General features: G+C 51.6%; 1 protein-coding gene and 1 long non-coding RNA gene across 2 annotated transcripts in view; one reads left to right on the forward strand and one right to left on the reverse strand.

Annotated features, from left to right (window-relative positions):
• Positions 1 to 25,786, reverse strand: part of IGSF9B (immunoglobulin superfamily member 9B) — an 88,622-nt gene that overhangs the window by 38,729 nt on the left and 24,107 nt on the right. The window contains exons 3-8 of the mRNA XM_090027645.1: positions 20,893 to 21,039; positions 14,461 to 14,612; positions 10,326 to 10,443; positions 5,618 to 5,759; positions 5,106 to 5,251; positions 509 to 651 (exon numbers count right to left, since the gene is read on the reverse strand). Coding sequence (XP_089883771.1) covers positions 509 to 651; positions 5,106 to 5,251; positions 5,618 to 5,759; positions 10,326 to 10,443; positions 14,461 to 14,612; positions 20,893 to 21,039 — 848 coding nt within the window. The remainder of the gene's footprint in view (positions 1 to 508; positions 652 to 5,105; positions 5,252 to 5,617; positions 5,760 to 10,325; positions 10,444 to 14,460; positions 14,613 to 20,892; positions 21,040 to 25,786) is intronic.
• Positions 12,116 to 18,902, forward strand: LOC149853434 (uncharacterized). The gene is made up of 3 exons (XR_016439173.1): positions 12,116 to 12,239; positions 17,506 to 17,697; positions 18,744 to 18,902. It is a non-coding gene; the product is annotated as an uncharacterized LOC149853434 (long non-coding RNA).

Here is a 25,786-nt window from a genome sequence, read left to right on the forward strand (position 1 = left end):
GGGTGGTTCTTAGACAAAGACCAGCCAGAAGTCGGTCTTCCTCTGCACCCTGCTCACTTCTCTGTTCTCCCTCATGCTCCCCCCTGTGCTGCCTTGGTTATGGGGTCTATTGCTGTCCTACTCCTCAGGCAGCCCTCAGCTCCCCGTCCAGGGGCATGTGGGGGAAACGATCCAGATTCTCTTCTTCCTCTTGCAAGCTCTCAGTGCAGCACAGCAGAAGTGAATGCAGCAGGTGCTTGGGGGAAGAAATAGGGGAGTGAGTGGTTCATCCCATGTACACATGATGGAGGCATCTGTAAGGAGAGTGGCAGCACTGACGTGTTTCAGGGAAACTGTGTCATCTTAAGTGACCTAGACACTTGAGGCAGGGTTGAGGGGATGTACTTTCCCCTGCAGCTCCCTGTGACCCAACCCATTCACTCCACACCAGCGGTCACATTGCCAGACCCTTCTAGGTCCCTTTGGTGCTCATCCGAAGAATAGTGGGGCAGTTCTGGAAACACTTTACCTTTTCGATTCGCAGGGGACGTCCATCTTTGTTCCACTTGATGAGGGTGACTGGTGGCTCTGCCTCAACTGGACAGCGGATGTATCCATGTATCCCAATGGGAACGTAAATGATGGGTGGCATGTTCACCACACGGGCAGGATCTGGTAGAGCAGGATAAAGTTATCGTGCGGAAAATAGGCCAACCTTTCCCTTCCCTTAACACGAAGGAAGCTCCAGGCTTTTGTTACTGCATCCTGGTGCAAAAGAGTCAACGTCATTGCTATAATGGAGTTCAAAACCCAAACGCTAATCCTGCAGCATTCATTATCCCCTGATGCTAAAGACTTATCTTCAGGCCCATCATGCTCTCTAAATCCATTATAATACTAAGCATATGTATGAATGTTGTAATGTTTTTACTATCCTAGCCTAGGCCCATGGAAAAATTTTTAAAGAGAAAAAAATTTCTCTTTTAAAATGCATATACAACGTAAGTCTTATCCCCATGCCTGCTTTAACTCACTCTTGATCCAAAAGGTCCTAGATCTCTCACTCAGTTTCAACCAATCTGGCCCTGTGGCTCACAAAAACCGCTGGATCAAGAAAGGGAAAATTTCCTAGTGAAGTATGCTCTGCTGAGACAGCTCAGAGCCCAGCACATGCACCGTGGATAACAGTGACATGGAAAAGAAGCTGCAGAACAGGGAAACCCCAGGCTTGTTTTCTATTTCTTAAAGCCTCAAAAATTCTAGCCTAGGAAGTGACCTTAGTAAATTGGAGAGCTTTTTAAATGATCCCAGTACCAGAGCCTCAAAAGAAATGAAAGCTGGAGCAATTAAGAATGTAAAGAATTTTTCAGGCAAGTTATTGCAAACTATTTGCTTGCTGTTTGTTTCTGGAATCACTCAACGTCCTATTAACACTCAGGAGAAAGGATTTCTCTGTTAAAGATTAAACATCTCCACCCTTTCAAAGATGCGAAAGCTCACAATATGGCTGAGATTCTCACCCACCCACACGAGTCTTCCAGCAACCCAAAGAACAGATTTCTAGGAGATATTTTTTTTAATTCAATGTGGGTGGGGGAGGGAACTCTAGACTTCCTTTAGAAGGAAGCAAAAAAATACCCAGTTCTTTTAAAGATATTGGCATTAACACAAAAAAAAGACAAGGCGTCTTGAAAATGTATCTAAACAGTGACAGCATCAACCTCACGCAAACTCTGAACGTGAACACGCTGCATCTGCCCAGACCAGGACTTGTACGCATGAGACTTTGCCCTTGTAACTTAGTTGACATGCTAGAGGGTCAAGCCCCTCTATGCAGACTGAAGCACAGAATAAAAAAGAGCAGACAAACCATTTTCCAGGTGTGGCATTCAAGGCACAGAGGGCTTCATGCGAAATGCCTAATGTCACACCGCAAATTAAATCTGAGCCAAAAAGTAGATCCCAAAGGACCACAAGTCCTTTGTCACATATGTACTTGCTCCTCTTTAAAGTTTTGCAGAGATCCAAAGCTTATTTAGGCCAATGGGAGTCTTTGTATGAATATCAGCAGCCTTTGGATCAAGCCTTCTATCCTCCAACTTCACATATGGAGGCTCCGTCCCAAAAGCATGAGTGTAAATCAGGGGCCAACTGGTGACTCCTGCATTTTAAACAGAGGGGTGAGTCAAGCTGGGAGTTTCAGGACATCAGACTCCCTTCCCTCTGCCTCATCTTCAGGGGAGGATTACAGTGGAGAGCCACAAAAACAATGTTACTCTGCAGTGGCCACAGAAGGGACTACACAAAGGTTTAGAAAGAGATGAAAGCCCATTTTTGTTCAATTTCAAGTGATTCACATGGGGGTAGAAAGCCAAGAACTGAGCGTACCTGAAATGAAACTACTCCAAAGGAAGAGGAATTTTCTGTAAAAATTACCTACATCAAGGACCCACATGCGCCCATCCATCCAACATTTTGGAGATGCTATTTAGCTATTTCAGGCCCCCACCTGTAGCAGCAGCATACAAAACACAGTAATTTTTTTCTTCTTGGAGATCTGGTAACCAAATCACTTGTCTAATTCTCAGTTATATCCTCCTCCTTGGCCCCATGCTGCCTCTCTGCATGGTTAGACAGAGAGGAAGAAACAATTTATTTCCCTAAATAAACTCAGAGTGATGTTACGATCCGGCCATTGTCAAGGACTAGTGATAGGGGGAAGGGGAATTTATTCTGTGACGGATCTCAATGCACACAAAATTGCTAAGAAAGAATTAGTCTGTGTTATGCTGGTTTGGGGGTCTCTTTTTTCCTGTAGGTTTGATGGCCTGCCACAAGAGAAAAACAACAACAACAACAAAAGTAAAATGAAGAGATATTAAAGACTGGAAACTGAATTATTAAAGTCCATACAAGACCTTATGCTACTAGCTCCCAAACACAGCCAGAAAAACCTTCTCCCCATGAATTTTGGGCACTGCTATTTGCAGAGCTGAAGTTCAAGTTGGTGTATGTAGGGAGTTGGGAGGGGTGGGAGCTAGGTACAGAAAAAGCTTTCACTTCCCCAACCTCCTACCTTGGACATTTTGAACCCCAGTCATTTTCTCTAGCCCACCAATGAGAGTTACTGAAGTCATACAATCCTGGTTGTGATGCTGGAACATGGACTGGAAAACCCGGGCACGTGTGGAATTGTTCTACCCTCCAAACTCCAGGGAAATGTATTAAGACAGACTGGATGGCTCAATGGATTAGTGAAGGGATCCATGGCCCAAAACTTCTAGATCACTGGCTGGCATCGAATCTGGTTTGGTAACAGCCAAATGCATTCAGATCCTGCTATACCTATTTGGTGCCCAAGTAGACTTCGGAGCCCACGTGTCATCTTATTCTGCCCTACTTTAGTCCCTGGAAATCCATTTGACCATCTAGTAGAGACTCCCTGCCCACAGAAGGCTGTTCCTGAGAATACATTTACCAGCAGTACCCTACTCCAGAATCAGTTGGCCTTCAGGACAGAGTTTAAGGCCCATGGCTTTGTTCCAACTTTTGCTTCCACTTACTAAAACAAAACACTTCACAGTTTTAATAGCAATAAGGTAAAATAAGGGCACAGTCAGTACTGCAAGATGTAGCAGTTTGGGTCATTACTGAAGAAAGCTGTAGGAGGAGCAGAGATGCTACATGTGAAGATGCTGGGGGGGTGGACAAACATTCCCTTCAGAATCTGCTCTCTTCGTTCTGTTTACACCATTTACCTGCTTGAGTTTAACATTTTCAAAATGCAAATATATGCAGAGGAGGCAGCAACACTAACAGGGTTTTACAGTTATACACACACAAAAAAAGATAGGCAGACATATGGTATCAGGTGTCACCATCTGATATCCCCATATAATAGATGCAATTTGCTAGTAATCAAGGTTAATAAGCAGGCAAGTCAGACACTGTTCTAGAAGTGTCCAGCCTTTTATAAGCTGCAGTAATATTTCTTTCTGCCCAGACGTGGTAAGAGGAAAGAAGTCCCAGTCTGAGGCATTTCACTTACTCCCATCACCATCTAACCTGCGCCCAAACCCCAATAAGACAGAGCCTCATTGAGCTACCCAGAGATGATGCTCAAAGTAGGCTCTATTCTGTGCTCCCAGAGATGAGCGGGTTAGACATCGCCGGCCTTTCAACTCATCTCAACATCTTCACCAGTGCCAAGTGGGTGTACAATACTCTCCTTTTGGTCAGATAGTATTTACAGCCTTTCACACTGGCCTAGATAACAAGACAAGATGCAAAGTAGTGATAACCCAGGCCATGGGGAGAAGGTCTGGGCTATTCTGTATGTGAATGCTGAGTTGAGTTTCTTTGCCTTTGGTTACATTGGAAAGCTCTGGCAGAGAGTTGGGTCAAAACCTTAGTCTTCAGAGCAACCACGGCTGCGAGTCTCAGAAGTGCCTAGCACAATACAGAAGGGCAGAGGGAATCTGACCTACCCTTTATTGCAGTGAGCTGTTATCAGTGATTTCTCAGAAGTATTAACCACCCTCTAAAATACCAGATACTGGCAGTCCAATGTACTCAAAGCATCCGTTGTCTGATCCAATATGGCAAGTGTCAGGCACCGCTGCATCCAAAGTAATTAACCCCAAGACTATGCCAGACAGGTCTCAGCAGATCCAGCAGTCTAATGCCATTTTAAAATCACCTTACCCCCCACTCCATGTTTCTTTTACAACCACCTGACGTGCAGAGTCCCTGGCAGTGACACCAACAGGAGAAATTCTTTACAGCGAGGGTTGCCAAAACATGGAAGGGGCTTCCAAGGGTGGTAGTGCTTTCCCCTACCTTGGAGGTGTTTAAACAGAGATTAGACAAGCACCTAGCTGGGGTTACTTGACCCCAGCGCTCTTTCCTGCCCAGAGCAGGGGGTCCGACACGATGATCCAATAGGTCTCTTCCGACCCTAGGAATCTATGAACCAACAAGCCAGCCAGAAAGCCTCTAGGCCTAGATGACACTGACTTTCAGGCCACCTACTTCCCACTGCATGCTGTAGCCTACTGGCCCCAGCCCATTCCTCTCCATGAGAAGTCCAGGCTCACAAGCCTCTCTGCCTTCCCGTCTCCACTCACACTGCACTGTCAGGTAGGCAGAGGCGGATGGTGAGCGGCCAAGGCTGTTGCTCGGGATGCAGGTGTATTTCCCAGAATCCTCCGGTTTGACCCGAAAGATGATCAAAGTCCCGTCAATCAGGATCCGAACCCTCAGTTTCAGGTCACTGCAGAGAAGAGAAAAAAAAGAAGGGAAAAGATGCGTGGAAGGGCTAGAAGAGAACCGGAGCGAGGAGTCAGCAGTCCCCAGCCTACCCCAGGGGAGATACACCCCCCATCTGCTGCAGGGACCTGGCAGGGTGCTCCCACCCTGCTTGGGACAGGAGGCACGTGGTGCTCCTAGCGCCGCAGAAAGATGCGCCAACCTGGCACAAGCCGGAGAGGCCGCTCTGGAAGGGTAACCCATCCAGCACACGGGGGTGCCCAGAACAGCAGCCCTGCTCCCGTTCCTACCAGGGAGGCATAGCATGGACCGGAGAGCAGTAACCACTCTCAGCCCGAGCCAGGTGACCGAGACGCAACACCGAGCTTACTTCTTGAAGTAGACATTCTCCTCCTCCCAGTACCACGTGTAAGTCAGGTTGCCCGGATACGCCTCGGCCTGGCAGGTGAACAGTGCGTCCTGGGAGATGTTGACGGTGATGTTCTCTGGAGGGGAAACGATGAACGGGGGTCCTGGGGGAGAGCAGGAAACAAACAGTTGCTTCAGCAGCTGAAAGGCAGCGCTAAGCGTACGGACTTGAACATGCAGGCAGCTCGAGGAAGGACAGGCTGCAAAACACCCTCTCTGGGCAGAGGCAGGATCCTGCTCCCTCCTCTCACAGGCTCTGCCACTTGAATGCTATCTCTATTACCTCTCTGTATTTTCTGTTCCTTTTAAAGGTTATGCATCCCAGAGCAAATCGGCCAAAACTAACTCCAAATGCAAGAGTCCAGAACCGTAAGTGGTCCTGCTACCAGCAAACATCCTCCACCTCATCTGGGGCTTCAGATGGTCCCAAAAGCTTTGGGCGGCATCCTACTTGCAGGCCCAAGCCCAGAGACCCCCGAGTTTTGCTTCCCCTCAGCCTTAAGGCCCTCAGAGCAAGCTAGGGAGAAGACTCCTATTTCCATAAAGCCGCTACACCTTGGCGGGTATTGAACCACACCAGAAGAGCCATTCTCCCCGAGTGTGCTTTAGGAAGACTGCCTTCATGGAGACAGATGCATGGTATTTCCCCTGCCAGGTTAAGAACTTGATCTGAGCCCACAAGATGCCAAGAAGTGATACATGAACAGGCGCTACGCTTGATCTACGCCAAAAAGGTACCTCTCCATATATTCCAGCTGGCCTGAATGACTGCCATACTGGCTCCCCTGTGCGCACGAGCTTGGCTCCAACCCAGAGCTCTGCCAACACAATTGGGTCAGTGATAGAGCCCTTCACTCCGGAGCAAATATGTTTAGGCATGGCCCTCCAAGAAAAGAGATAAAAGGGTGGCTAGCACTATACAAGGGAGAGATGCTGTACCTTTAAAGGAAGCAGGGAGGGACTTTGAGCTCTGTTGTAAGACAATCATGCAGCAGCAGTAAAGAGGAGGGGAAGTGAGCCTGGAACAGGGTTAAACTTTAAGCAGCGTAAGCCTCCAAGCTGTCTGGACGGTAGGACAGCATGTTCTGCTAGCAGCTCTCCCCCCTCCCGCAGGCCTCTGCAGAAGGGCAGAGTTCAGAGTATGAACTAAACACTCAGTCCTTAAAGATGGAGAAGAAGGGAAGGAGCAGAAGATGAGCTCAAAGGAGGCAGGGAACACAGGCACCTGAGCAAGGCGGGCTCTCGCCACACTACCTGGGCAGGGGTAACCCGGCTGGACACCCACACATCTGCTGCAGCTGCCATGCTGAAGATACTGCTCATTACCGCAAGAGACACCGTGCCCTCTGTTCATCTCCCCATGCACACAACTTGCTCCCACACACCTCTCCTTCAGCCTTGCATCTTTCCAGCACCCAGCTCAGCCGCTTCTAACTCCAACGTCAGCCAAGGTGAAAGAACGCTTTCCTGCATTGTATTCCCTGCTATGAGGCCGCGTGATCTCACAGTCGGAGCAAAACTGGAAGTCAGGACTCCAGGGTCCTATTTCTGATTTTGCCACTGGGCGAGCTTGAGCACTTAGTCTCAGTTTCTCATCTCCATCCCTGCCTTGCTGGTCTATTATCGGCTACACAAGTGCCCCAGCATATACTGCCGAACACATCTGCTAACACAAGGCATTTTCCCAGTGCAGTTATGGCCTGGGGGTAAAAGCCAGAGGAGCAGCAACCTGCCCAGGCTGTGGCAAGGATTAGTTAATGTCTGTTAAACCCTTTGAAGGTGGATAGAGCCGTATAAGTAGAGTGTCACCCAGGGGTTCAATAGGTGTGAAATGGTAAGCTCCCTTCCCTTGCAGCAAGGACTGACCCAGCAGACTCGCACAAGGAAACAGAAGCAGGTTTCCTGGGGAAAGGGCCCTGCATGTGTTGCTTTCATTGCACGCAGCACTTCATGGCCTTTTAAAATCTCTTCATGCTTCTTAAACAATCAATCAACACCTCTGTTAAAAAAATTGGGACAACTGCTTAATCAGGATGACAGGCTGTCCACTGGGGTGTCCCAATTAAGTGGATTTTTCTGTGGTGTGAAAGGCTTTCGGAGCCATTAGGCACTCGTACAGCAGCTGTGTGCCCCACGTAGACACAAGTGCACACACAGCTCTTTCTAAGCAGGCAAGGGCTGTAGGTTCCTTTCCGGCAGCAACACAACGCTCGTTAATGAGCAAGTGTGGAGCCCTCCGGAAAGTGACTGCTCCGTCCCACGGTGACATCCTCCGTACAGTAGGAATTAAAAGGACGCGAGCCTGAAACAAGTTCTCAAGCATTTTCATAATGTGGATCACATGTGAGCCATGAGACTAAATGGAAGTGGGTCATCTCTCTCATTGACATAACTTCCCTTTGGCAACTACAGCAATTGCTTATGGGAAAGATAATATTAGGAAAGTACTTATTTGTCTTTAGCATCTTCTAATACAATACAGCAGCTGGGAACGAGAAGGACCCAGCACCATGTGATCAGCCATGTCTTCCCTTAACACCAAGTGCTCTATTCACCACAGGTTTCAACACAGCTACCCTAGGAGACTGGCAGTGGCTTTCTACTAGCACAAGGCCGTCCCTGTTGGGGAAACGCACTGCAAATTATAATTTTTAAGAGTTTCTGGAGCAGGGGTGCTGATAAAAGATTCTAGGGTACAATGACACCTTTTCTCCCCCTAGAGTTTAACCACGCTCCTTTAAGTTACAGGATGGACAGTAAAAACCTGTAGGTGTTGTGTGCCATTTTCCAGACAGGTTGCAAGCTGCTGGCCTGCCTACCACTTGGGGGACCATCCTGATTTTGTCACCTTCAAACCTAGTCAGTCCAACTGTGTGTCACATTAACCAGAGTCCGTAGGGCAACACACAATAATAGGTCCTCACCTTAAATGCACCCCTCAGCTAGAATGGCAAGTCTTTCATAGAAAAGGGTAAGTGCCATTAAACCTATTTAGACAGGGAAATGGATGCCCGGGGAAGGTGTGGCCTGCCCAGCATCACAAAGGGACTTGGTTGCAGAGCCAGAAATAGAACAAGGGTTCTGGCTCCCAGCTTGTAATCTGCACACCACAGCATATTGCCTCCCACAAAGGGCACGGGGCAGACGCAATGGGACACTGAGCCCCAGCAGGACGATTCAGACCCTCTCCCTGCATGATTCAGTGGAGATGATGCCAGCCAAGAGAAGGAAAAACATGGGGAAGTGTGCAACACAGACAAGCAGGAGACCATGAATCCCAGGACAAACCCCGCTTCAGCCAACAGCCCAGTTGCTCTGACACTAGGCTCCTGGCTTCGCTATAAGCCGAAACATCAACCCCCAGGTTGCATTTCTTGTTCTGGTCAGATAAGCTGGCATCCTTTGATGTTATTTAATCATCTGGGGTTTGGGCTTAATTTCCTTGTTTATTTATGGATGGGGTTTTTAATGGAAGGTTGGGAGAAGGCCACAGCTCTCTTGCAAGAGGCCACACAGCAGCCTGCTGTGGACCAGACACGATGGGCTAAACTCAACTTCTACCCCAAAGCAAGCCTGCCTTCCCCAAGCCACACACTCCCCTCCCAGGCACGTAGTGGGAAATGCCGCCCACACCCGCCTGTAAAGCACGCAGGATGCCAGGGACCATGCATTTATTGTTTTTGCTTATCCATCTGTTGGCAAGTTTGCTCAGGGCGGGGTGCCCTTAATTAATGAGAAATTGTTTTTATGGATGCTTAACACCACAAGTGTGTTTGTGGGAGTGTGGGGGATGCTTTACAAATAAAAATACTATTTATCACGCGTTTGCGTGGCACCAGCACAACAGGACCCAAGCTGCTTGAAACCCTTCAATATTCCCACAGCATAGGAGTGTGTATATATTAAAATCAGGGAATACCCAAATTAACAACAATGCTAATGCTACCCAGAGCTTCCTTCACATCTTTGGGGAGGGGGAGTATGGAGGACTCAGGAGTTTTGCAGTGCCTTTTTTACCTAAGGCTCACAAAGCTCTTTGGAAACGTGCACTCACTAAGCTTTCCAACCTTCAAATGAGGAGAACCACCTGTTTCAGAGAGCAAAACTGGGATTACTTGATACTTGAAAGATGGTTTACTTGGCAGTGAGTCCATGACAGAACCTGGAACAAGCCTCAGCGGTCCTACCTCCCAACCCACTGCTCTCGCCACTCACAAGCTGCTGTACAATAACCCCATGGAAGAGAGTCTTCATTAGAAGCCCAATACCAAGGCCACAGCAAGCTCTTACTTTCTCCATCTTGTGACAATATTCATCTTCACCCTTTAGACTCGCGAAGCCTGTAGAGACTCTGTACCTACATCAGCAACAGACAACTGAACACCATTATTTCTCTCCCTGCACAGCTTAGGATGGCAATGATAACGTAGGGATGGGAACTCCCTGCTAGTGAGACACAGCCTGGCCTGAGGTCCCATAATGTCTGCCCCCGGTCAATACCCATTAAGGCTCTGTAGACGATCGTTTATGGGGCTGAACAGTCCAGATTCTCCTGCATGTCTCTGTTCCTGGCCTACCTTTCTGGAGATGCTCTCATTTCAAAGCTACACTCAGCTGAAGCACACCAACAATAGGAATCCCCCCCAGGAGCCTCTTGTTAAATGCGTTACCTTGTACAAGCAGGCGAGTGGTATGCACAGCCTCCCCCTGGATGCTGTAAGCCCGGCAGGTGTAAGCGCCTCGGTCTTCCCGGCCGACAGAGATGATAGTCAGACTCCCATCGCTTACCTAGGGATCAGGCACGAGGGAGAAACTTCAGTGCATGTAAGAACAAGATGCTAACACCCCCTTTATGACCCCTGGACACCGCTCACATACCCCACTAACCAAGCAGAAAGCAACTGCCCCCTCTTACAGCCTTACTTCCACACACTGCTTCAAAACTCACTCGCCCTGGGCTGCCATGCACACCTCTGAGCTCACTGTAGACTGCTCAGCCTTGCCATCTGCCTCAAATGAAGAATTTCCCTGGCCATCAGCAATAGGATAGTGATGAGAGTCTGAAAAAAGGTTATGTGATGGTCCACTGACAGATCAGTCCAGAGGGAGCCCGCTGCTGACAGCACTATGGAGACAGAATTCTTCTCTCACCACAAAGCACGCCTCGCTCATTCACTCCCACTCTGCACACATCAAATCCTGGAAGCCAAATAACATAACACAGCTGCCTTACAATGGCCCTGAGTGCATGCCATTAAGCACATCCAAGAAAAAGAGCCTACAAGCAGCATGGGGAATGCACTCAGGGTCACTTGAAGGAGGCTGCATTGCCTCATTTGTGGGGGTCAGAGCGTGCAGGGTGGGAACAAGCAGGAGTGCTTCACCGTGGCACTCCCAGACATAGGGCACAGACGAGGTCTGCTACGCCTGTGGCATTAGAAGAGCTAGTCTTACACGCTGCTGGGCGCATTCGGAGCAGGTTTTATGACCCAAGGGTACCAAGTTCTTCCCATCTGCCAACCTGAGATCACTGCGTGCAGCTGCAGCTGGAGCCCAAGGGGCACCAAGTTAGCTACCAGGTCCTGTCAGGTTCTCCAGCTGAGCGTCAGGAATACATCCCAAAAGGAGGGCCGGTCACAAGCAGGGCACACAATGGCTTTCCTGTCCAACAAAACTCCAATATCGCAAAACTGTTCTGCTCCCCAGCCAGGGGAAACCAAGCTCTTTCAAACCAATTTTGTGGGAGGACAGAGACACCCACACATCCTAAACAGGCACATCCCCACAAAACGTTTCTAATTTCAAGGATTCCCCAAAAAAAGTTTTGCAGAAAAACCTCCAAGCAACCCCCACGTTGCAGCTTTGGAAAGAGGCCCTGAAGTCAAGGGCTTGCTCCAGACTTTGGAGAGGTCTGATCCCCATAACCTGCCCTAACCACACTCAGCCCCAGAAGGGATCTCCCCATGGCAGCAATTCTCAGCTAGGGAGCCGCAGCACGCTGGGGTGCCACCAGATCCTTTAAAGAGTGCCAGGAGGCTTGAGGAGATGAGCGTGGGCTTAGGCCGATCTCTGCCAGGCCTGCCTCCCACCCCCACTGCACCCCACCCCTCTGCAAGGAGGTAAGTGCTGGAATATGCAAGTCTGCTCTTGACATTGGGTGCCACTAGACTGTCACGGAGGGGTGCCTCGAGTCCAAACAGGGCGAGAACTGCCCCGGGGCAAAGTCCGCTGGCGTGTGCAGCCCTGCTCGTGCTGTATGTGGGTCACAGGACTTCTCTCCAGAGCTGCCAGCACAGCACTTTTCACCACAACCCGAGAGGCCAAATTCTTTTCAGGCTTAACTTGGCCCAGCTCCACCAGCTCCCAACACAGAACCCGCCCCCGTCAGCCTATGCCAGGCTGTGACGTCCGGACTTGGATTGGCGCAAGTCAGGCACACGTAGGTATTTGTGGGCGACAACCCAGATATCATCATCTGTGGCTGCAGACTGATGCTCACTACAGCAAGCCAAGGTCCCCCTTCATTCCCTTCCCTTCCCTCCGAGTCAGGATGGGGGCTGTTTGCTCTCGTTAACTTCTGGCAGGTAAGAGACTGCTTAGCCAGGAGCTCTGGTTGCTCAGCAGGGAAGGAAATGCATCAGGGCCATCCTTTCAACCCCTTCTTCACTGCCCTGACTCCTCCCTTCTTCCTCTAGGCAGGCACATTAGCACAAGCCTGTCCCACAGGGGCTGTGGTGTGATCGACAATGTTGCATAGAGCCATTACCAAGCCGGCTCCATTTCCCCATGCTCTGCTTAGCAGGGCTGAGCTTTTTACTCTGACAGCAGCAAGGGCTGGAAGGGGAGGGGCTGAGCTCCAGGACCCAGAGAAGCAGGGAGAGGAGGATACAGCTTCAGTCACTCACGAGGAGGAAAGGGAAGCACACGAGCAGTAATGCACCCCCTCGCACAGCGAGAACATCACCCCACTCTGCTCCACGCCGGCCTCCCTCCCAGCATTCACTTTGCCTCATCCTTCTATTTCAATTAGTAACAAATGATTCCTAATTACTCTCATTAGTGCCTGTGCTGATTCCAATGCCTGATTTACCAATTACCACTCTTATGGAATTGCTGGCTGGGGTGAAGCACGCAGGCTCCCTGGGACAAGGAGAGGGGGTTAAGCTGCTGGGAAAGGGAAAACACCCCCCACTTTTTGATCCTAATGTACCATGTTGAGTCTAAGGGACAAGGCAGCAGAGCACTTGGGGATTCAATGCAAACCCTGTGTGCCTCCCCCCACACAAACCTAAGAAAAAAACTCCCTGGAGCGCCAGCAGCAAGGGCAAGAGCCCTGATGTGAAGTGCACGGATGACGTCCCAAGCATGCCCCCCACCCCCAATCAATGAAAAAAACAACTCCCCACTGACTTCACTGGGGCATGGCTTCTCCAGATCTCAACAAATCGAGGCTCAAGAGCTGGGAGAGGCCCAGAAGTGCTCCCGGGGTGGGTTGCAGAGGGGACTGGCGGTATCCAGAGCTATATTGCAGAATGAAAAGCACCAACCTCAGACAAGACCTGGAGCTGCAGCTGGACTAGCACCCTGGCATCACAACAGGGAGCCAAGCAGGGGAGGGGGGCAGGCAAGAAACACTTTAGTCACTTTAGGAAAATTCACTAAGCAATGCTGTGAGAGGCAAGGCAAATTTTCAGCGAAGTCATGGCTTGGGAGCAGACATAATGCAGAGCGAGAGGCGAAATCCTCCACATTTCCTAATGTTCCCAATTTCTGACCTACACTTAGTAGAAAACTGGAGACCTTAAAAGGGAAAAAAAAAAAGCGGGAGGGGTGGGGGAGAAGAATAACACACACAGAACAGATGGACGTGCGGAGATGAACAAACACAGGGAAGCATCAGGCATTGCCCGTCTCCAACCAGCCCTGCTGCAGCAGAGGAAATAAGGTGGAAGGCTCGACACTCCCCTCCACCAGAGCAATTCGACAGTTATTCCTGATTTACATCCAAGGTAAAGGAAGTGGAGTTTAGCAGCTGAGCATTTTCTCCAGAGCCCGCTTCTCAGCCCCTCCTGCCACCATCCGGAGAGAAAAGACCTTGAGCAAGTCCCAGCAGTTGAATCGGGGGAGACATCTCAGTCCATGGGGTACAGAGCACTGGAGCGGCCTGGCACCTCTGCACGGGTTAAGCCTTGCCAGAAGGAAGATGAACCGAAGTAGGGATTGGGGAGGGCGAGGGAAAAACAGGCAGAGGAAGGGAAATGAGAGCAAGGAGACCCTGGCTCTGGAGCAGGGAGCTGCTTGCCTCGCTCCCAGGAGCCCTCCCAGCTCTCACAGGCAGAAGGGAGGAAGATCAAGTGGCGCCCCGTTCCCCCCGGTTGCCTCCAGCAGCTCAGATAGGAGGAACAGAATTGCTAAGGCAGCCAGGAAATGGACAGAGGAGGGAAATGCTGAGGCAGCACCAGCGGCTTCAGACATAGCAGCAACTTCAGGACCGGTGGGACCGTCTGCAGAGACCTCGACTGCACTGTAGTCAAAGCAGCCACGTGGGAATAGCGATGCGTCACAGCGAATCGACAGCGCCCCCAGACTGACAGCGAGATCTGCTCTCCAGGGAGCTGGGAAGGAGTCCCCGTCAGCCTCAGGGGGCCCTAGTCGATCCAACACAAAGCCAATGAATGCATGGACGAACTGCTTCTCCACTGAAGTAGAAGACCCAGCAACCCAACCCACCAGTGATAAGTCAGGCTCCTGATACAGAATTAGCCAGAGTTAAGTTTCCAACCACCCCACAGGCCAAGAACTTACCTTGTATTTCCCACCAGCACCCAAGAGGTCTCCTTCTTTCAGCCAGGTGACGATAGGCTTGGGGTTCCCAAAAGCCATGCAGGTCAGAGTGATGCTGCTGCCTTCCTTTGCCTCTACGTACTGCGGGGGAGTTTCCGTGAAGGTGGGGGGAGCTGCAGGGGGCAGAGACAGACCAACGTGACCCTTGCTGCAAGGCAGCAGTCCACGCAAGGCAACAACATCCTTGTCCAAATGGGCTTTCAGAGCCGGGTGTGCTACACTGAACCACCACACGTGTACCCGTGATGTCGAGCACCAAATGTAATGCAGCCACATACGACAGCCCTTTCGCTATAGCAGCAGCGCTTAACAGTTCCTTCCCCTAGAGAAGCTCTCACCAAGACAGTCAGCACTTCCCAGCGTTTGGCTGCTAATGTCAGGAGCCTCCGTTTTTATTCAGATACTTTGAGAGCCCTCCACAGTGCACCAACAGAGCAGATGAAGTCACAGGAGCTCAGATTGCCCCCCCACATCACCCAGAAACAGAAGCACTCGAAGATCAGTGGCCCCTTTTGAAAAACCAGCCGCAGTGATTAACACCCTCTCCCCCCCCCACTCCTGTGAGCACTTCTGGCCCTGAGGGAACAGGGAGGTAGAGAGGTAAAATATAACTAGCTGGAGGCCACGCAGCCGCTGAGCCGCATGGCTGGTCTAAGAGCCTCCGAGCTCCCAGCCCTGGGCTCTGGCATGTTAGTGCACTCTTCAGCTCTGTATTTCTTCTCCCATTATGCATTAACTTGCTATTGTCACAACACATGAAAACACTGCAGTGCAGATCGCAAGTCTCCTTCTGATTAAAGAGGCTGGCAGTATTATAGTACACTCCTAATTATCAGGAGCTGCTAAACCCGCTTTCCGGGAAGAGACGGTGGCAATTTAATCAGCTCCGAGAAGAATTAGATTTTCTTTCACCCGAAAATGAATTTTGTCCCCCATAAGAAAATGAAGTGGTCCAATGTGATCTGGAAGGGCTGAAGCCCGCCCTCAAGCTCATTCTGCTGATACTGGACAACTGGGAGAGGTTATTAACATTATTATTTGGCCACTGGTTATTGAGTGCTCAGTGCTATACAGCCCCAGAGGAGGACAGGGAGACACAAAGCTACTCAGTATGTAGGGGACCCTCTGTGAGGAAAGCTTATCGATTATCCTAGCAAAACAGATTGCTTTTAAAGCACAGTGTGCAAGGGAAACTATGGAGCCTTCCAGGGCCTGCCCTTCACTCTTGAAGGAGAAGAGGGTCTCATCAGACTTAGCCATGCCACCAGGAAAAAGGGAGAGGAATTAGCCCAGAAGCAACTTCTATTGGTGCTACAGGATCTGCAGTCAGCAGACCTGAAACCTCATTAGCTGTCGAGTATGACAAGACAGACTCCCAATGCCTGGGGTGATCGAGCCAGCTACAAGTTGGTTTACTTTTGCACTCTATTAGGTTCGGACAATGAAACAGCAGTGGTAAGCTTCCCTTCCTTGTTCTGGTTCTCATGTACAGCCAAGGTACTGTGGGGTTTGGACCATGCAACACCTTCTGTGTACACTGAAAATCATGCAGCTTTGATAGTAGTTGACAGTTTTATTCTTCAACACTCTCTCAATCTTAAGCACACCTCCAAACAGCTCCATAACCAGATTATTATGACCCTCCCAAGATTTCCTAGACCTTAGGGCTGGAAGGGACCTCAAAGATCATCGAGTCCAGCCCCCTGCCCCAGGGGCAGGAAGTCAGCTAGGGTCAAAGGATCCCAGCAAGATAAGCATCCAAGTGATTTCTGAATGAGTCCAGAGTAGGTGCTTGCACCACTTCTGGAGGGAGTCTATTCCAGGTCTTGGGGGCTCGGATCAACTCCCACGGCTTTTGTTTTAAATTTCTGCAAATGGAAGCAAACAAAGCCAGGCAGGTACGAAATGAATGGACAAGAATGATTTCAGGGATGAAGGCACCCCACAGGGAATATGGGCTCTGAGTTGCATCAACCAGAATACCTTCTGATTTTGGGTACCTTCCATTCTTGGTTCCCAGCTTGGAGGTGTGGGTCACTCCCACAAATCAGTCAAGCCCTAATCATTTTAAGCTGTGCCTGTAAACCCAAATGCAGAACCACCTGGACTGTGAAGCCAAACCAGGAAGAGCCAGCCTTTCATCTCTCTGCTTCCATCCTCTCCTCCTCCTCCTCCAAGCAGGAATAGTTCTAGTGCCTTTTTCAGTACTGCAAGAAGCTGATCTAATTAGAGCCGAGCTCTGCTGTCGACTGTGCCTCTGAACTCAGCTGCTAGGAGCAGCACAGGCCCTAGGAGCACAATCTGCCCTTTGTGCAAAAGACTCCAAGGCATTTGGCTAAAAGGTGTTATGCAAACGCAAGGGGCTTATTAACAAAAGCCGGACAGGCTGCTCTGTTCCAATGATCCAGCCCCCAAGCTGTGCCGGGTCTCTTCTATAGGCAGCAAAAACAATTCAAAGATGCCACTACCTGCCCTCCCCTAACATCTTCCACCCAGTGATGTCAAAGCATTTCACAAGCCATCAAGGAATTTGGTGTTACAACAGCCCAGGGAGATAAGATCGCTCCCATTTCACAGCCAAGGAAGCTGAGGAACAGAAAACCAGCTGCAGAACCAAGAACAGACTCAGAGAGCCTTGGCCCCAAGTCTCCTGCTCTAGTCATTACGTCCAAAATGGGCAGACAATCTCAGTGTTACTTATTCAAAGCTAAAAATAGCCCCTCTCCCGATGTGACAAATTACAAACTGCTTTATAATAAGGTATGAAGGAAAAATAAGAAGTCCTTTCAGTAAATTGGAGTTAAGAAAAATAAAGATATGATTTTCTAATTTACTGAAACAGGCAATTTTCTCCTGACGTGTTACTGATTCCCCTCCCCCCTCTCTTTCAAGTTCTACATAATTAAACTGTAATTACTAATAAAAGTTAGTCTGTTCTGTAAGTAATGCTCTTATTTAAAATAAAGCCTGGATTTTTTTTTTTTTTTTTTTTTTACTCTTTAAAAGATGAAGATGTAATTGAGGCTACTCTCAAGCAGAGATTAAAAAGAAATTCACACTGGTATATATCTCATTGCTGGAGTGACGTGCCTGGTGCTTCTGCTTTCCTTGCTGTCTACTGGACAAAACGCTGAAGATGGGCTCTTGTAGTTCTCGGCATCCCCTTGAAGCTTTGTCACCGTACCTCTGTACTAAGCAGTAAGTACATTGGCAGAAACTATTTGTTCTTCCCAGCTTCTGCTATGCAAAGAGGAAGGTTCCTCTTAGAGGCCGGGTAAAACCAGATTGCTACTTGTTCTGGGAATCAGACTCAGATCACTCTTTCCAATGTTCACGAGGAACAAGGTACTGCCCTTATTTCTCTCAGCTGGGATTGTTAACCAGGGCCAAGAGCTTTGCAGAGGACCAAGCAAGCCTTTGCTGCTTACCTAATATTGTGTTAGGGGATGCTCAGCAGCAGGCAGGAGATATTAAAATAGGATCCCAGTCACAAGTGGTCCTTAAGAGGTGCTGGGGGATCAGCACCTGCTCCTCAGTGGTCCTACAAGGCCAAAGCAGCACCAAGCAGGCAGGGGGCATGCAGGATTCTTCCAAAAAGACCACAGCATCCCAGTCTGTCCCCAGCTCCCTGGTGCATCAAATCCTGATCCCCATGTTATAGCAGTCCAAGGCTCCCAGAGCTGTACCACTCCCCCTCAGTCCTCACCTGCCCCATTCTCTACTCTCCACATGCAGCCTCCCCCACATCTCTGCCAGCCCCGACTGCAGCAGCCGGCGGGAAGCAGCTGCCAATTCTGGACACGCTTGTTACCTCATCAGGCCTCAAATCCACATGCTCAAGGTGCACAAAAGCAGCCTCCTATGCTTTAGGCTGCAATAAAATCCAGCAGGACCATTGATGTTCAAATGGCCGGAGAACACGCTAGATGCTCAGAAATTTAATCACAGCATTAAATGCAAGGTCAGAGACCAAACATGTGGGAGGGTTTCTAGAAACCCAGGCAGCCAGATTCCAGTCCCCTCACCCATACGGCATCCTGCCTTCCTGCATGCAAGTCTCCTCTGAAACCAGAGACTCCTTGCTGCAACAGAGCTGCCCAGCATGTGGTACAGGCTGTGCTTCATGATCATGCTGCAATGCACTCCCTCTACCTTGCCCTGCATGCATCCCGCTGGCTCCAAATGAATAGGGGGATGAATGGAAGCACATTCTTTATCACACTCTTTTCTTTCCATCCACTCAGAACTTGGCATCCAAATCCCCAGTCTCAACGGCTCAGCAACTGGCTTTTTATCCCAGGGACCCGAAGAGAAGGCCTATGAAATGCAATGCACTTGAACTTGCAGTCTCCAAATGCTGCTTTTAAAAAGACTAACAGAGCCCTCAAAAGAAAGCAGCTTCTCAGAACCATAATTAAACCATAGCTCTGAGCTCTTCTATAGATGTAGCTTCAGCTGAATAAAAAAAAAGTCAGTTCTCAATTTGGTTTGGTTAAATTCGAGCAAACTTGTGTGGACAGTTATTAGAAGCCCTGAGACATGCTAGATCCCCCCTGCTGTCAAGGCATCTGCTAGCAGCCCTCGGGCAGCTGCCTCCCCACCGCTGTTTCTGGCCCAGCTAGAGAAAACCCTCGAGTTACAAAGCAAACGCCATGCAGTTGACCACAGGAAAAAAAAAAGGTACCAAGCAGACAACAGGGCTGAAAGATGCTATGCATTTAAGTAGCCGATGCACTAAGCCAATGTGCAAACTACAGGCCCCAACAGGTCAATGCCCCTGCCAACTTATTGTTTAGCTGCTGGAAGCTAGCAGGAAGTATGTTTGGAGCCATTCTGCTTTTTGCCCCCCTGAAATCCTCCTGTGAAGTTAGCTAAAAAATCAAAATCTCAGTCTGAGCACCTGTTCCCATCTGCAGAATCACTTTCTATTCCATCCCACTCAGCCCTGTCAAGTATGTCCACGCTCCTTGTGCTAACGAAGCACCAGGCTGCTCCAGCTTCTGCACGGCCACAGCCTGGCTGAAAAAATAAGTCAGATCTTCCACAGCTGGGTTACTCCCTGGCTCAACCGACTAGTTCCTGATTGCTCCTGGCTGGTAGGTCACTTTACTGTCCAACCTTGATCTAGCCCAGCTCGCCTTCAATACTCCAAAGCTAGCTGTTCATCTTTAAAGGTGATTGATCCATCTTCCTCAAAAGGGAGTAGGAGTAGGAGCTCTCCCCCCCCATCAGCAATGAGCTTAGAGCTTCTTCCCTCCATCCCCAGGGAGATTCACAACTACAGCACAAGAAAGGAAACCCAGAGGAGCAGAAAATGTAACCAACAGGCTGGCGGTGATTTGCTCTCGGCTCTGCAGGTTTGGGCTGTGACCAACTGTAGGAGGGGGAAGGAGGCTCTTCAAGGAAAGGCTGCATGCAAGGAAGTACAGAGGGTGGTGCTGCTGACTCCAGAAGCATTCCCTGCTGAATCAGTTTGGGGCCCAGAAAGCTTCCTGGGCTCCACGGCCTGCCAGGCTGCTCACTAGCCTATTTTTCAGATGAGATGCAAAGGATTAGGTCCCGATCAGCTACAGTCACTAAAGCACACCTAGGGCACTGGGAAGGAGTCAGGGTGCTCGCCTGGGTGCTCCAGGGACCATCTTTTCCACTGCCCAAACTCTCTCAGCTGCCTAACATTGGACTCTGCCGCACTTCCTAAATGCTCACACTAAGATGCTATTAAACAGCTGCAACTTCCACCCCCGGAGCCGGCTGCATTGAAAGACTGAAGGTAGAAACAAGTGTCCTTCCCTTGTTTCGGAAGTGTAGGAGGCTTAACCAATTAGTTGGCGGTGGCCTGAGTGGATAGTGTTGCAATATCACACAGGAGGCCAGCTCAGATGGGTGACCTTAGGTGGGTCACATCATGGCTCTGTGCCTCAGTTTCCATATTTCTCAAATGGGGATAACTGCTTTGAAGGATTTTGAGATGTATGGAAATGCTACAAAGTGGAGAGCTGGAGCCCTCCCCCCATAAAGTCTCCACTGAAGATCTCCCCCCAGCCCAACTTTCGCCGTTTGTGCTTGGTTCACTGGGCAGGATCTCAGAAGTGGCAGCAGATGGGGCCCTGGGACATGTTCACAGTGGATGGCTCTTCTCCACCTACCTTGGGGGATGGGGCTTGTCATGGGGGACAAGAACCGCTGGCTGCCAGCTTCAGAAGATCTCTAAAGGAGCTGGGACACAACTGGGGCAGGAGGGGCTCTGTGACTCCAGCCCACCTCCACGTGCCTCACAGGTGCACAGTGCAGACGTGGCACAAGACAAGAGCCGAGCCCTGGCAATTCCCGGGACTCTGCCCAGCCAAGCCCAGAGGGAGCAGCCAGCCTCTCTCTTCCCCCCAAAACACTTACCATTGACTGTGAGGTGAACCCAGCTGCCATTGTGGAAGGTGTCGTACTGCTGATCCAGCATGAGCACTTTGCACTCATACCAGCCCTGATCCTCAGAGCGAATCTGCTCGATGCGCAGAGACGCCTTGTCGTGAAGGCTGGCACGGCCTGGAGAGACAAGAGCCACAGGAGTCAGCTTGTCCTGGGAAGAGGCACTTCTCTGGGGTCTTTCTGCCGTGCCTCTGCCACCCACCCTCCCAAAATATCCTACCAGGGCATCCCACAGGCCCATCCTCCCCAAAACCCTGGGAGTGCTCCATCTGCCATACCCTCCTGCACACACAGACCCCAGCTCAGAGCACTCTGGCCTCTGCCCTGCACTTCCAGCTCAGACCCACTGTCCTGATGGGCTGCTCAGGGCAGCCTGGATAAATAAGCAGCCAGGGAACAAGGGGTGGCTCAGCATATCGCCCCTTCTTAGCCCGCTGCTTTTGTGGGGAGCTACTGGAGTCCCACCTCCTTAGCTGCAAGACAGGGCAGAAAGTAGAGCAAGAAAACTCAGGAGCTGCAGCCTCGTCCTCTCCCCCGCCTCACCTCCATGCCAAGGTTCCCATTGCAACTAGCTCCCCCTTGTCTCTCCTCTTCCACTGGCAACCCCAGTCTCCCAGCAGCTGAGTACCCGAGGTGCTGTAGTTGGCAGCCAGACCCCCTGCCCCCTTCCTAATCCCTGCCCAGGGAGTGGGATGTCAAGCCATCTCTAGGCCAGCACTCCCTGGACACCCCTCTGCCAGGCAGTTTAGGGGTATGCTGCCACAAACTGTGTGTGGAAACTGGCCCTCACCCTTCCAAGCGAGGGTCACCATCACTGCCTGGGACCTTCAGGCAAGCAGAGCAGGCTCTGGGCCCAGAGGAACCAAACTGGTCTTCAGCATGCTTTACCTTCCTCTGACGTGTCACCATCTCTCCCCCTTGCTGGGCAGATGTTGCCCCCATTGTATTGAGGTGTGCAGAGAAGCAGCAGCTGCCCCCAACTTGAATAGCCAAGAGGCAGAGAGTGCAGGAGCTGTGCCTCCCTGCTGAACCACCCACCTCACTTCTCTCCACTGAAGCCCAGTCCTGCCACTGGGCACAAGACCAAACCTTTTCACAAGGCGACAGGGATTCTCACTCTGCATCACCTCGGTCCCAATTTTCCGAGGCAGCGAACACCCACAATACCTCTGCCAAGTCACAGGCTTGACCCCAAGAGCCATGCCCTTTCTTTGAGCCAGCACCCATAGCCACAGCTAAGAGAAGGACAGAGACTGGCAGCAGAGAGGCCAAGGATGGAGCACAAACAGCTAAGTCCACTAGCCAGGACAATCCATCCAGGGAAGGCAGGGCAGGCCTGCCTGGCTCTGTCCGAGGGATGAGCAGGACATCGGTCCAGCCCAGAAGCTGTGGTATGATCAGAGGAAGCCTAATGGACCAATTAATATTCTTGAACAAGTCGAGACACTCCCAGCAGCCTATGGCTACAGCAAATCAACTATCCAGGCCTGGCGGCTGCAGCAGACTGGGAGCATGCCAGTGAGCTGGGACCGTGGAAACAGCAGCACGCTGAGCGGGCACCCACCACCCCCACCCCACCACTCAGCAGTAGGAGGGATGCTGCTCCAGCCAGCCAGCTCCCAAGCTGGGGATTTCCAGAGACAGGAGTGCAGCCTGGAGCTAGCAGCCCCGGGCTCTGCCCACCGCCCCAGCTAGAGACAGGGAGGGAGAGGAGACATCCAGCAGCAGTACCAACACTTGCAAAGCGGGGCTTATTCCCCTCACACCAAGTCAAGTCTGTGGGGCTCAACTTGGCAAGGCCAGGGCTCCCACCCCCAGGTAACAAACCGCTCCCCTCCTTGCGACTGCAACAGTGCACTGTTTCAGCGGAGAATTCAGTGCAGCCAGGAAATGGCCCCCACAGCAAAGTGGCAGATAGGAAGTACTCCCTAGGGATGTTCCCCTGGCATATCTGCAACCCTCTCCCCCTAATAGGTAATGGGCAACTGGCCCTGCTGGCACCATGGAAGATGAACCTCCTCCACAGAAAAGCAGCCTACTGAACTAAATGCCCTTTTCAGAAGTTACTCTGGGGTGTAAATCCCCACGATCTGTAGGAAAATGTGCCCCCCCCCCGATTACCTGGCATGTGTGACAGGGGGCTCCTGGCTCTAGGAGCTGTTTTGGAAAGTTGACCCATGCCGGTCCTTCCTCACTACTGAATTCAGCCCTCCCACCTGGGAGGGAATGAGAGCAGTAACTGGAGCCAGGGCTCAAAGCACTGGGCAGGATCCCAGCTTTGCCAAGGCCTCTGCAACTCCCCTGCGATACCCAGCCTAAGTGGAGACCAACTCCTCCACACGCTGCCAGCATGGTGGGGGGGGTGGGAGAAGGAAACAAGGTCATTTTACTGCCTCCTGGGATTCAAACTCTGGCCTGCGCCAGGAAGGGCTGGTGCATTAACCCAGTGACCTGCTCCACTCCCCCTGCCGTAGGAGCGCTCTCTTTCTGTGCACTGTGCCCCCATTCCCGGTGCCCGCTCAGCGCCCAGGGAGCCTGCTGCCGAGAGATGACTCAGCCACCAAACCCAGGCTGCTGGGAGGAATAATTGCAGAGACAAATGCAAAATCAGGCAGGGTTAGCCTTCAAAGCCAGACAGGAAGGGAAGAGCTGGCCTTACTGGCCAGAAGAGGAGCCGAAAATCCAGCCAACTCAAGACCATCGCTTCGCTTCTGACCAGACGGGACAAAGGCCCCAGCGAGCCACCAGCTGGTTTCCCTGGCAGACGCCACCTGAGGCCTGCCAGCCCCCAGGGCTGCCGCTGGGACCTTGGGCCTCTGCCCAATTCCCACTTCCCCTGGGGAAGGACAACTCTGCGGGGCCAAGCCAAGTATCTCAGGTTCCTTCTCCAACCCCAAACGCATGCTCACACCTCCCCCTTCCAGAGGCTGGTGACCCAGAAGAGGGGGAAGCCTCCCTTAGCTCACCGCTCCCTGGCACTAGCCTCTAGGCCTCCTGCCAAGCACCACACAGGAAAGTCTCCCAACTGTACAGGACCCCCACCTCCTAGCCAAGTGGCTCCACATCCTGGATCCATTACTCATCCCATCTCATGAAGAAGTCAGCCAAGGACAGGTCTGTCCTCCGCATGGCTTCTGTTCTGCGTCTACCCTGGGATGGGATTGAAGCCCGCCCGGTTTCCAACTTTGGGGCATGCCATACCCCATGGCCCTCTCCGCCCTATCCAGGGCTTTAGGCCACCGATTCTGCTTTATCATGTCTCCATTGACCCCTGTCCCCTAGTACCCAAGCCCTGGGAAGGCAGCTCTGCCCAGCACATGCAAGTAGCAGACTCTGCTGCTCAAGGCTCCTTGCCCCAGCTGCTCCCAAAGGCAGGCCAACGGGAGGTGTTTAAGGCGATGCCATGGCCTCTCTCACGCACATGCTTCTGTCAGACAAGGCCAGGTCACAGCCAGGAACCACCTCACTTGCACCCTCTCCCTTGCACTTGGATGGCCACCTACTTGCACCTGGATGGCTTGCAGTACCTCTGAACTGAACTGCCCTCCTCTGAGCTGCCTGTGGCATCCTAGGCCTATGCACCATGAGCCCAGCCCCCGTCAGATGGCAGCCCCTTCACAGGATGGCCAAGGGCAGGGGAGAATGGGGAAGCTCAGAGGAAGCGTGGGAGGATGGGTGGAGACCCAGAGCACAGTCCTCACTTAACCCAGGCCCCTATGGACAACACCTACAGAAAAAGCTGACCGACAAGTTGCCTTGTGCCACCTGCCCTCCCTTCCCCAGTCACTCCACTTGGGCCATGCCAGTCTCCGGCTCCCCAACACATTCGCTCACCTGCTTTGCAGAGGTGTCAGTCTGGCTGCCCCAGTGCCTTTAACCAGAGCAGTGGGCAGAGGGCAATTCTGAGTACGCCAGGGTGCCCCTCACCTCAACAGGCCCCGAGCTCCGGGGAGGCCCAGATGCTGCAGCTTGATGCCACCCCCCCTAATCCCACGCAGCTCCCTTCTCCACCATCCCCAGCAGAGGGGCATCCACCTGACCCTTGCAGCCAGGCGGAGGGGTATGGCGCAGCCGGCAGACAGCCTCACGCGCTGGACCAGCGGGAGGTGGCAGCGGCTCCGCCGTCGAGGATGCCGAGCGAACGCTGCGTCCCCACCAGCAGCGCCCCAGGCTCTCAGCTGTTCCAGAGAGCAGCAACTGCTGCCGCCAGCAACCACGGTTTCGCTGCTTTGGCTCTTCTCGTCCTACGCAGCCCAGCTGGCTTCTCGATGCTGCCGCTTAATTAAAACCAACCGGGTGGAAAGAATGGAATGAAAGGGAGAGAGAGGGAGAGACGAGCTCCTCGAGGGGAGCGGGGTTGGATACGTTCCTGGGCCGAGCAGCCGGCTCACAGCGGGCTCCCGGGGAGCAGAGAGGCCGATTCCTAATGTGCCGTTGAATGCCGGGGAACACTAAGAATACACCCTGCACCCCAAAGGGAAGGAGCTGCCCCCCGTGCCCCCCGCCTCTGGGACCGGGGGGGAAGGGGCCAGCTGTGCCTCACAACTAAGAAAGTTGAGGAGCTAGTTTCATAGTTTCATAGTAGCTAGAGTCGGAAGGGACCTAGGTAGATCATCTAGTCCGACCCCCTGCCTTAGCAGGAAAGAGCACCGGGGTCAGATGACCCCGGCAAGGTGCTCATCTAACTTCCTTTTAAAAATCCCCAGGCTAGGAGCCTGCACCACTTCCCCTGGAAGCTGGTTCCAGGCCCTAGCCACCCTGACTGTGAAGTAGCGCCTCCTAATATCTAATCTAAACTTACCCTCCGCCAGTTTGTGACCGTTATTCCTGGTCACTCCTGGCAGCGCACGGGGGAACAGGGACT

Source organism: Crocodylus siamensis, chromosome 14 (assembly GCF_052110815.1).
Source record: "Crocodylus siamensis isolate JL-2025a chromosome 14, ASM5211081v1, whole genome shotgun sequence".
Classification (NCBI taxonomy): domain Eukaryota; kingdom Metazoa; phylum Chordata; order Crocodylia; family Crocodylidae; genus Crocodylus; species Crocodylus siamensis.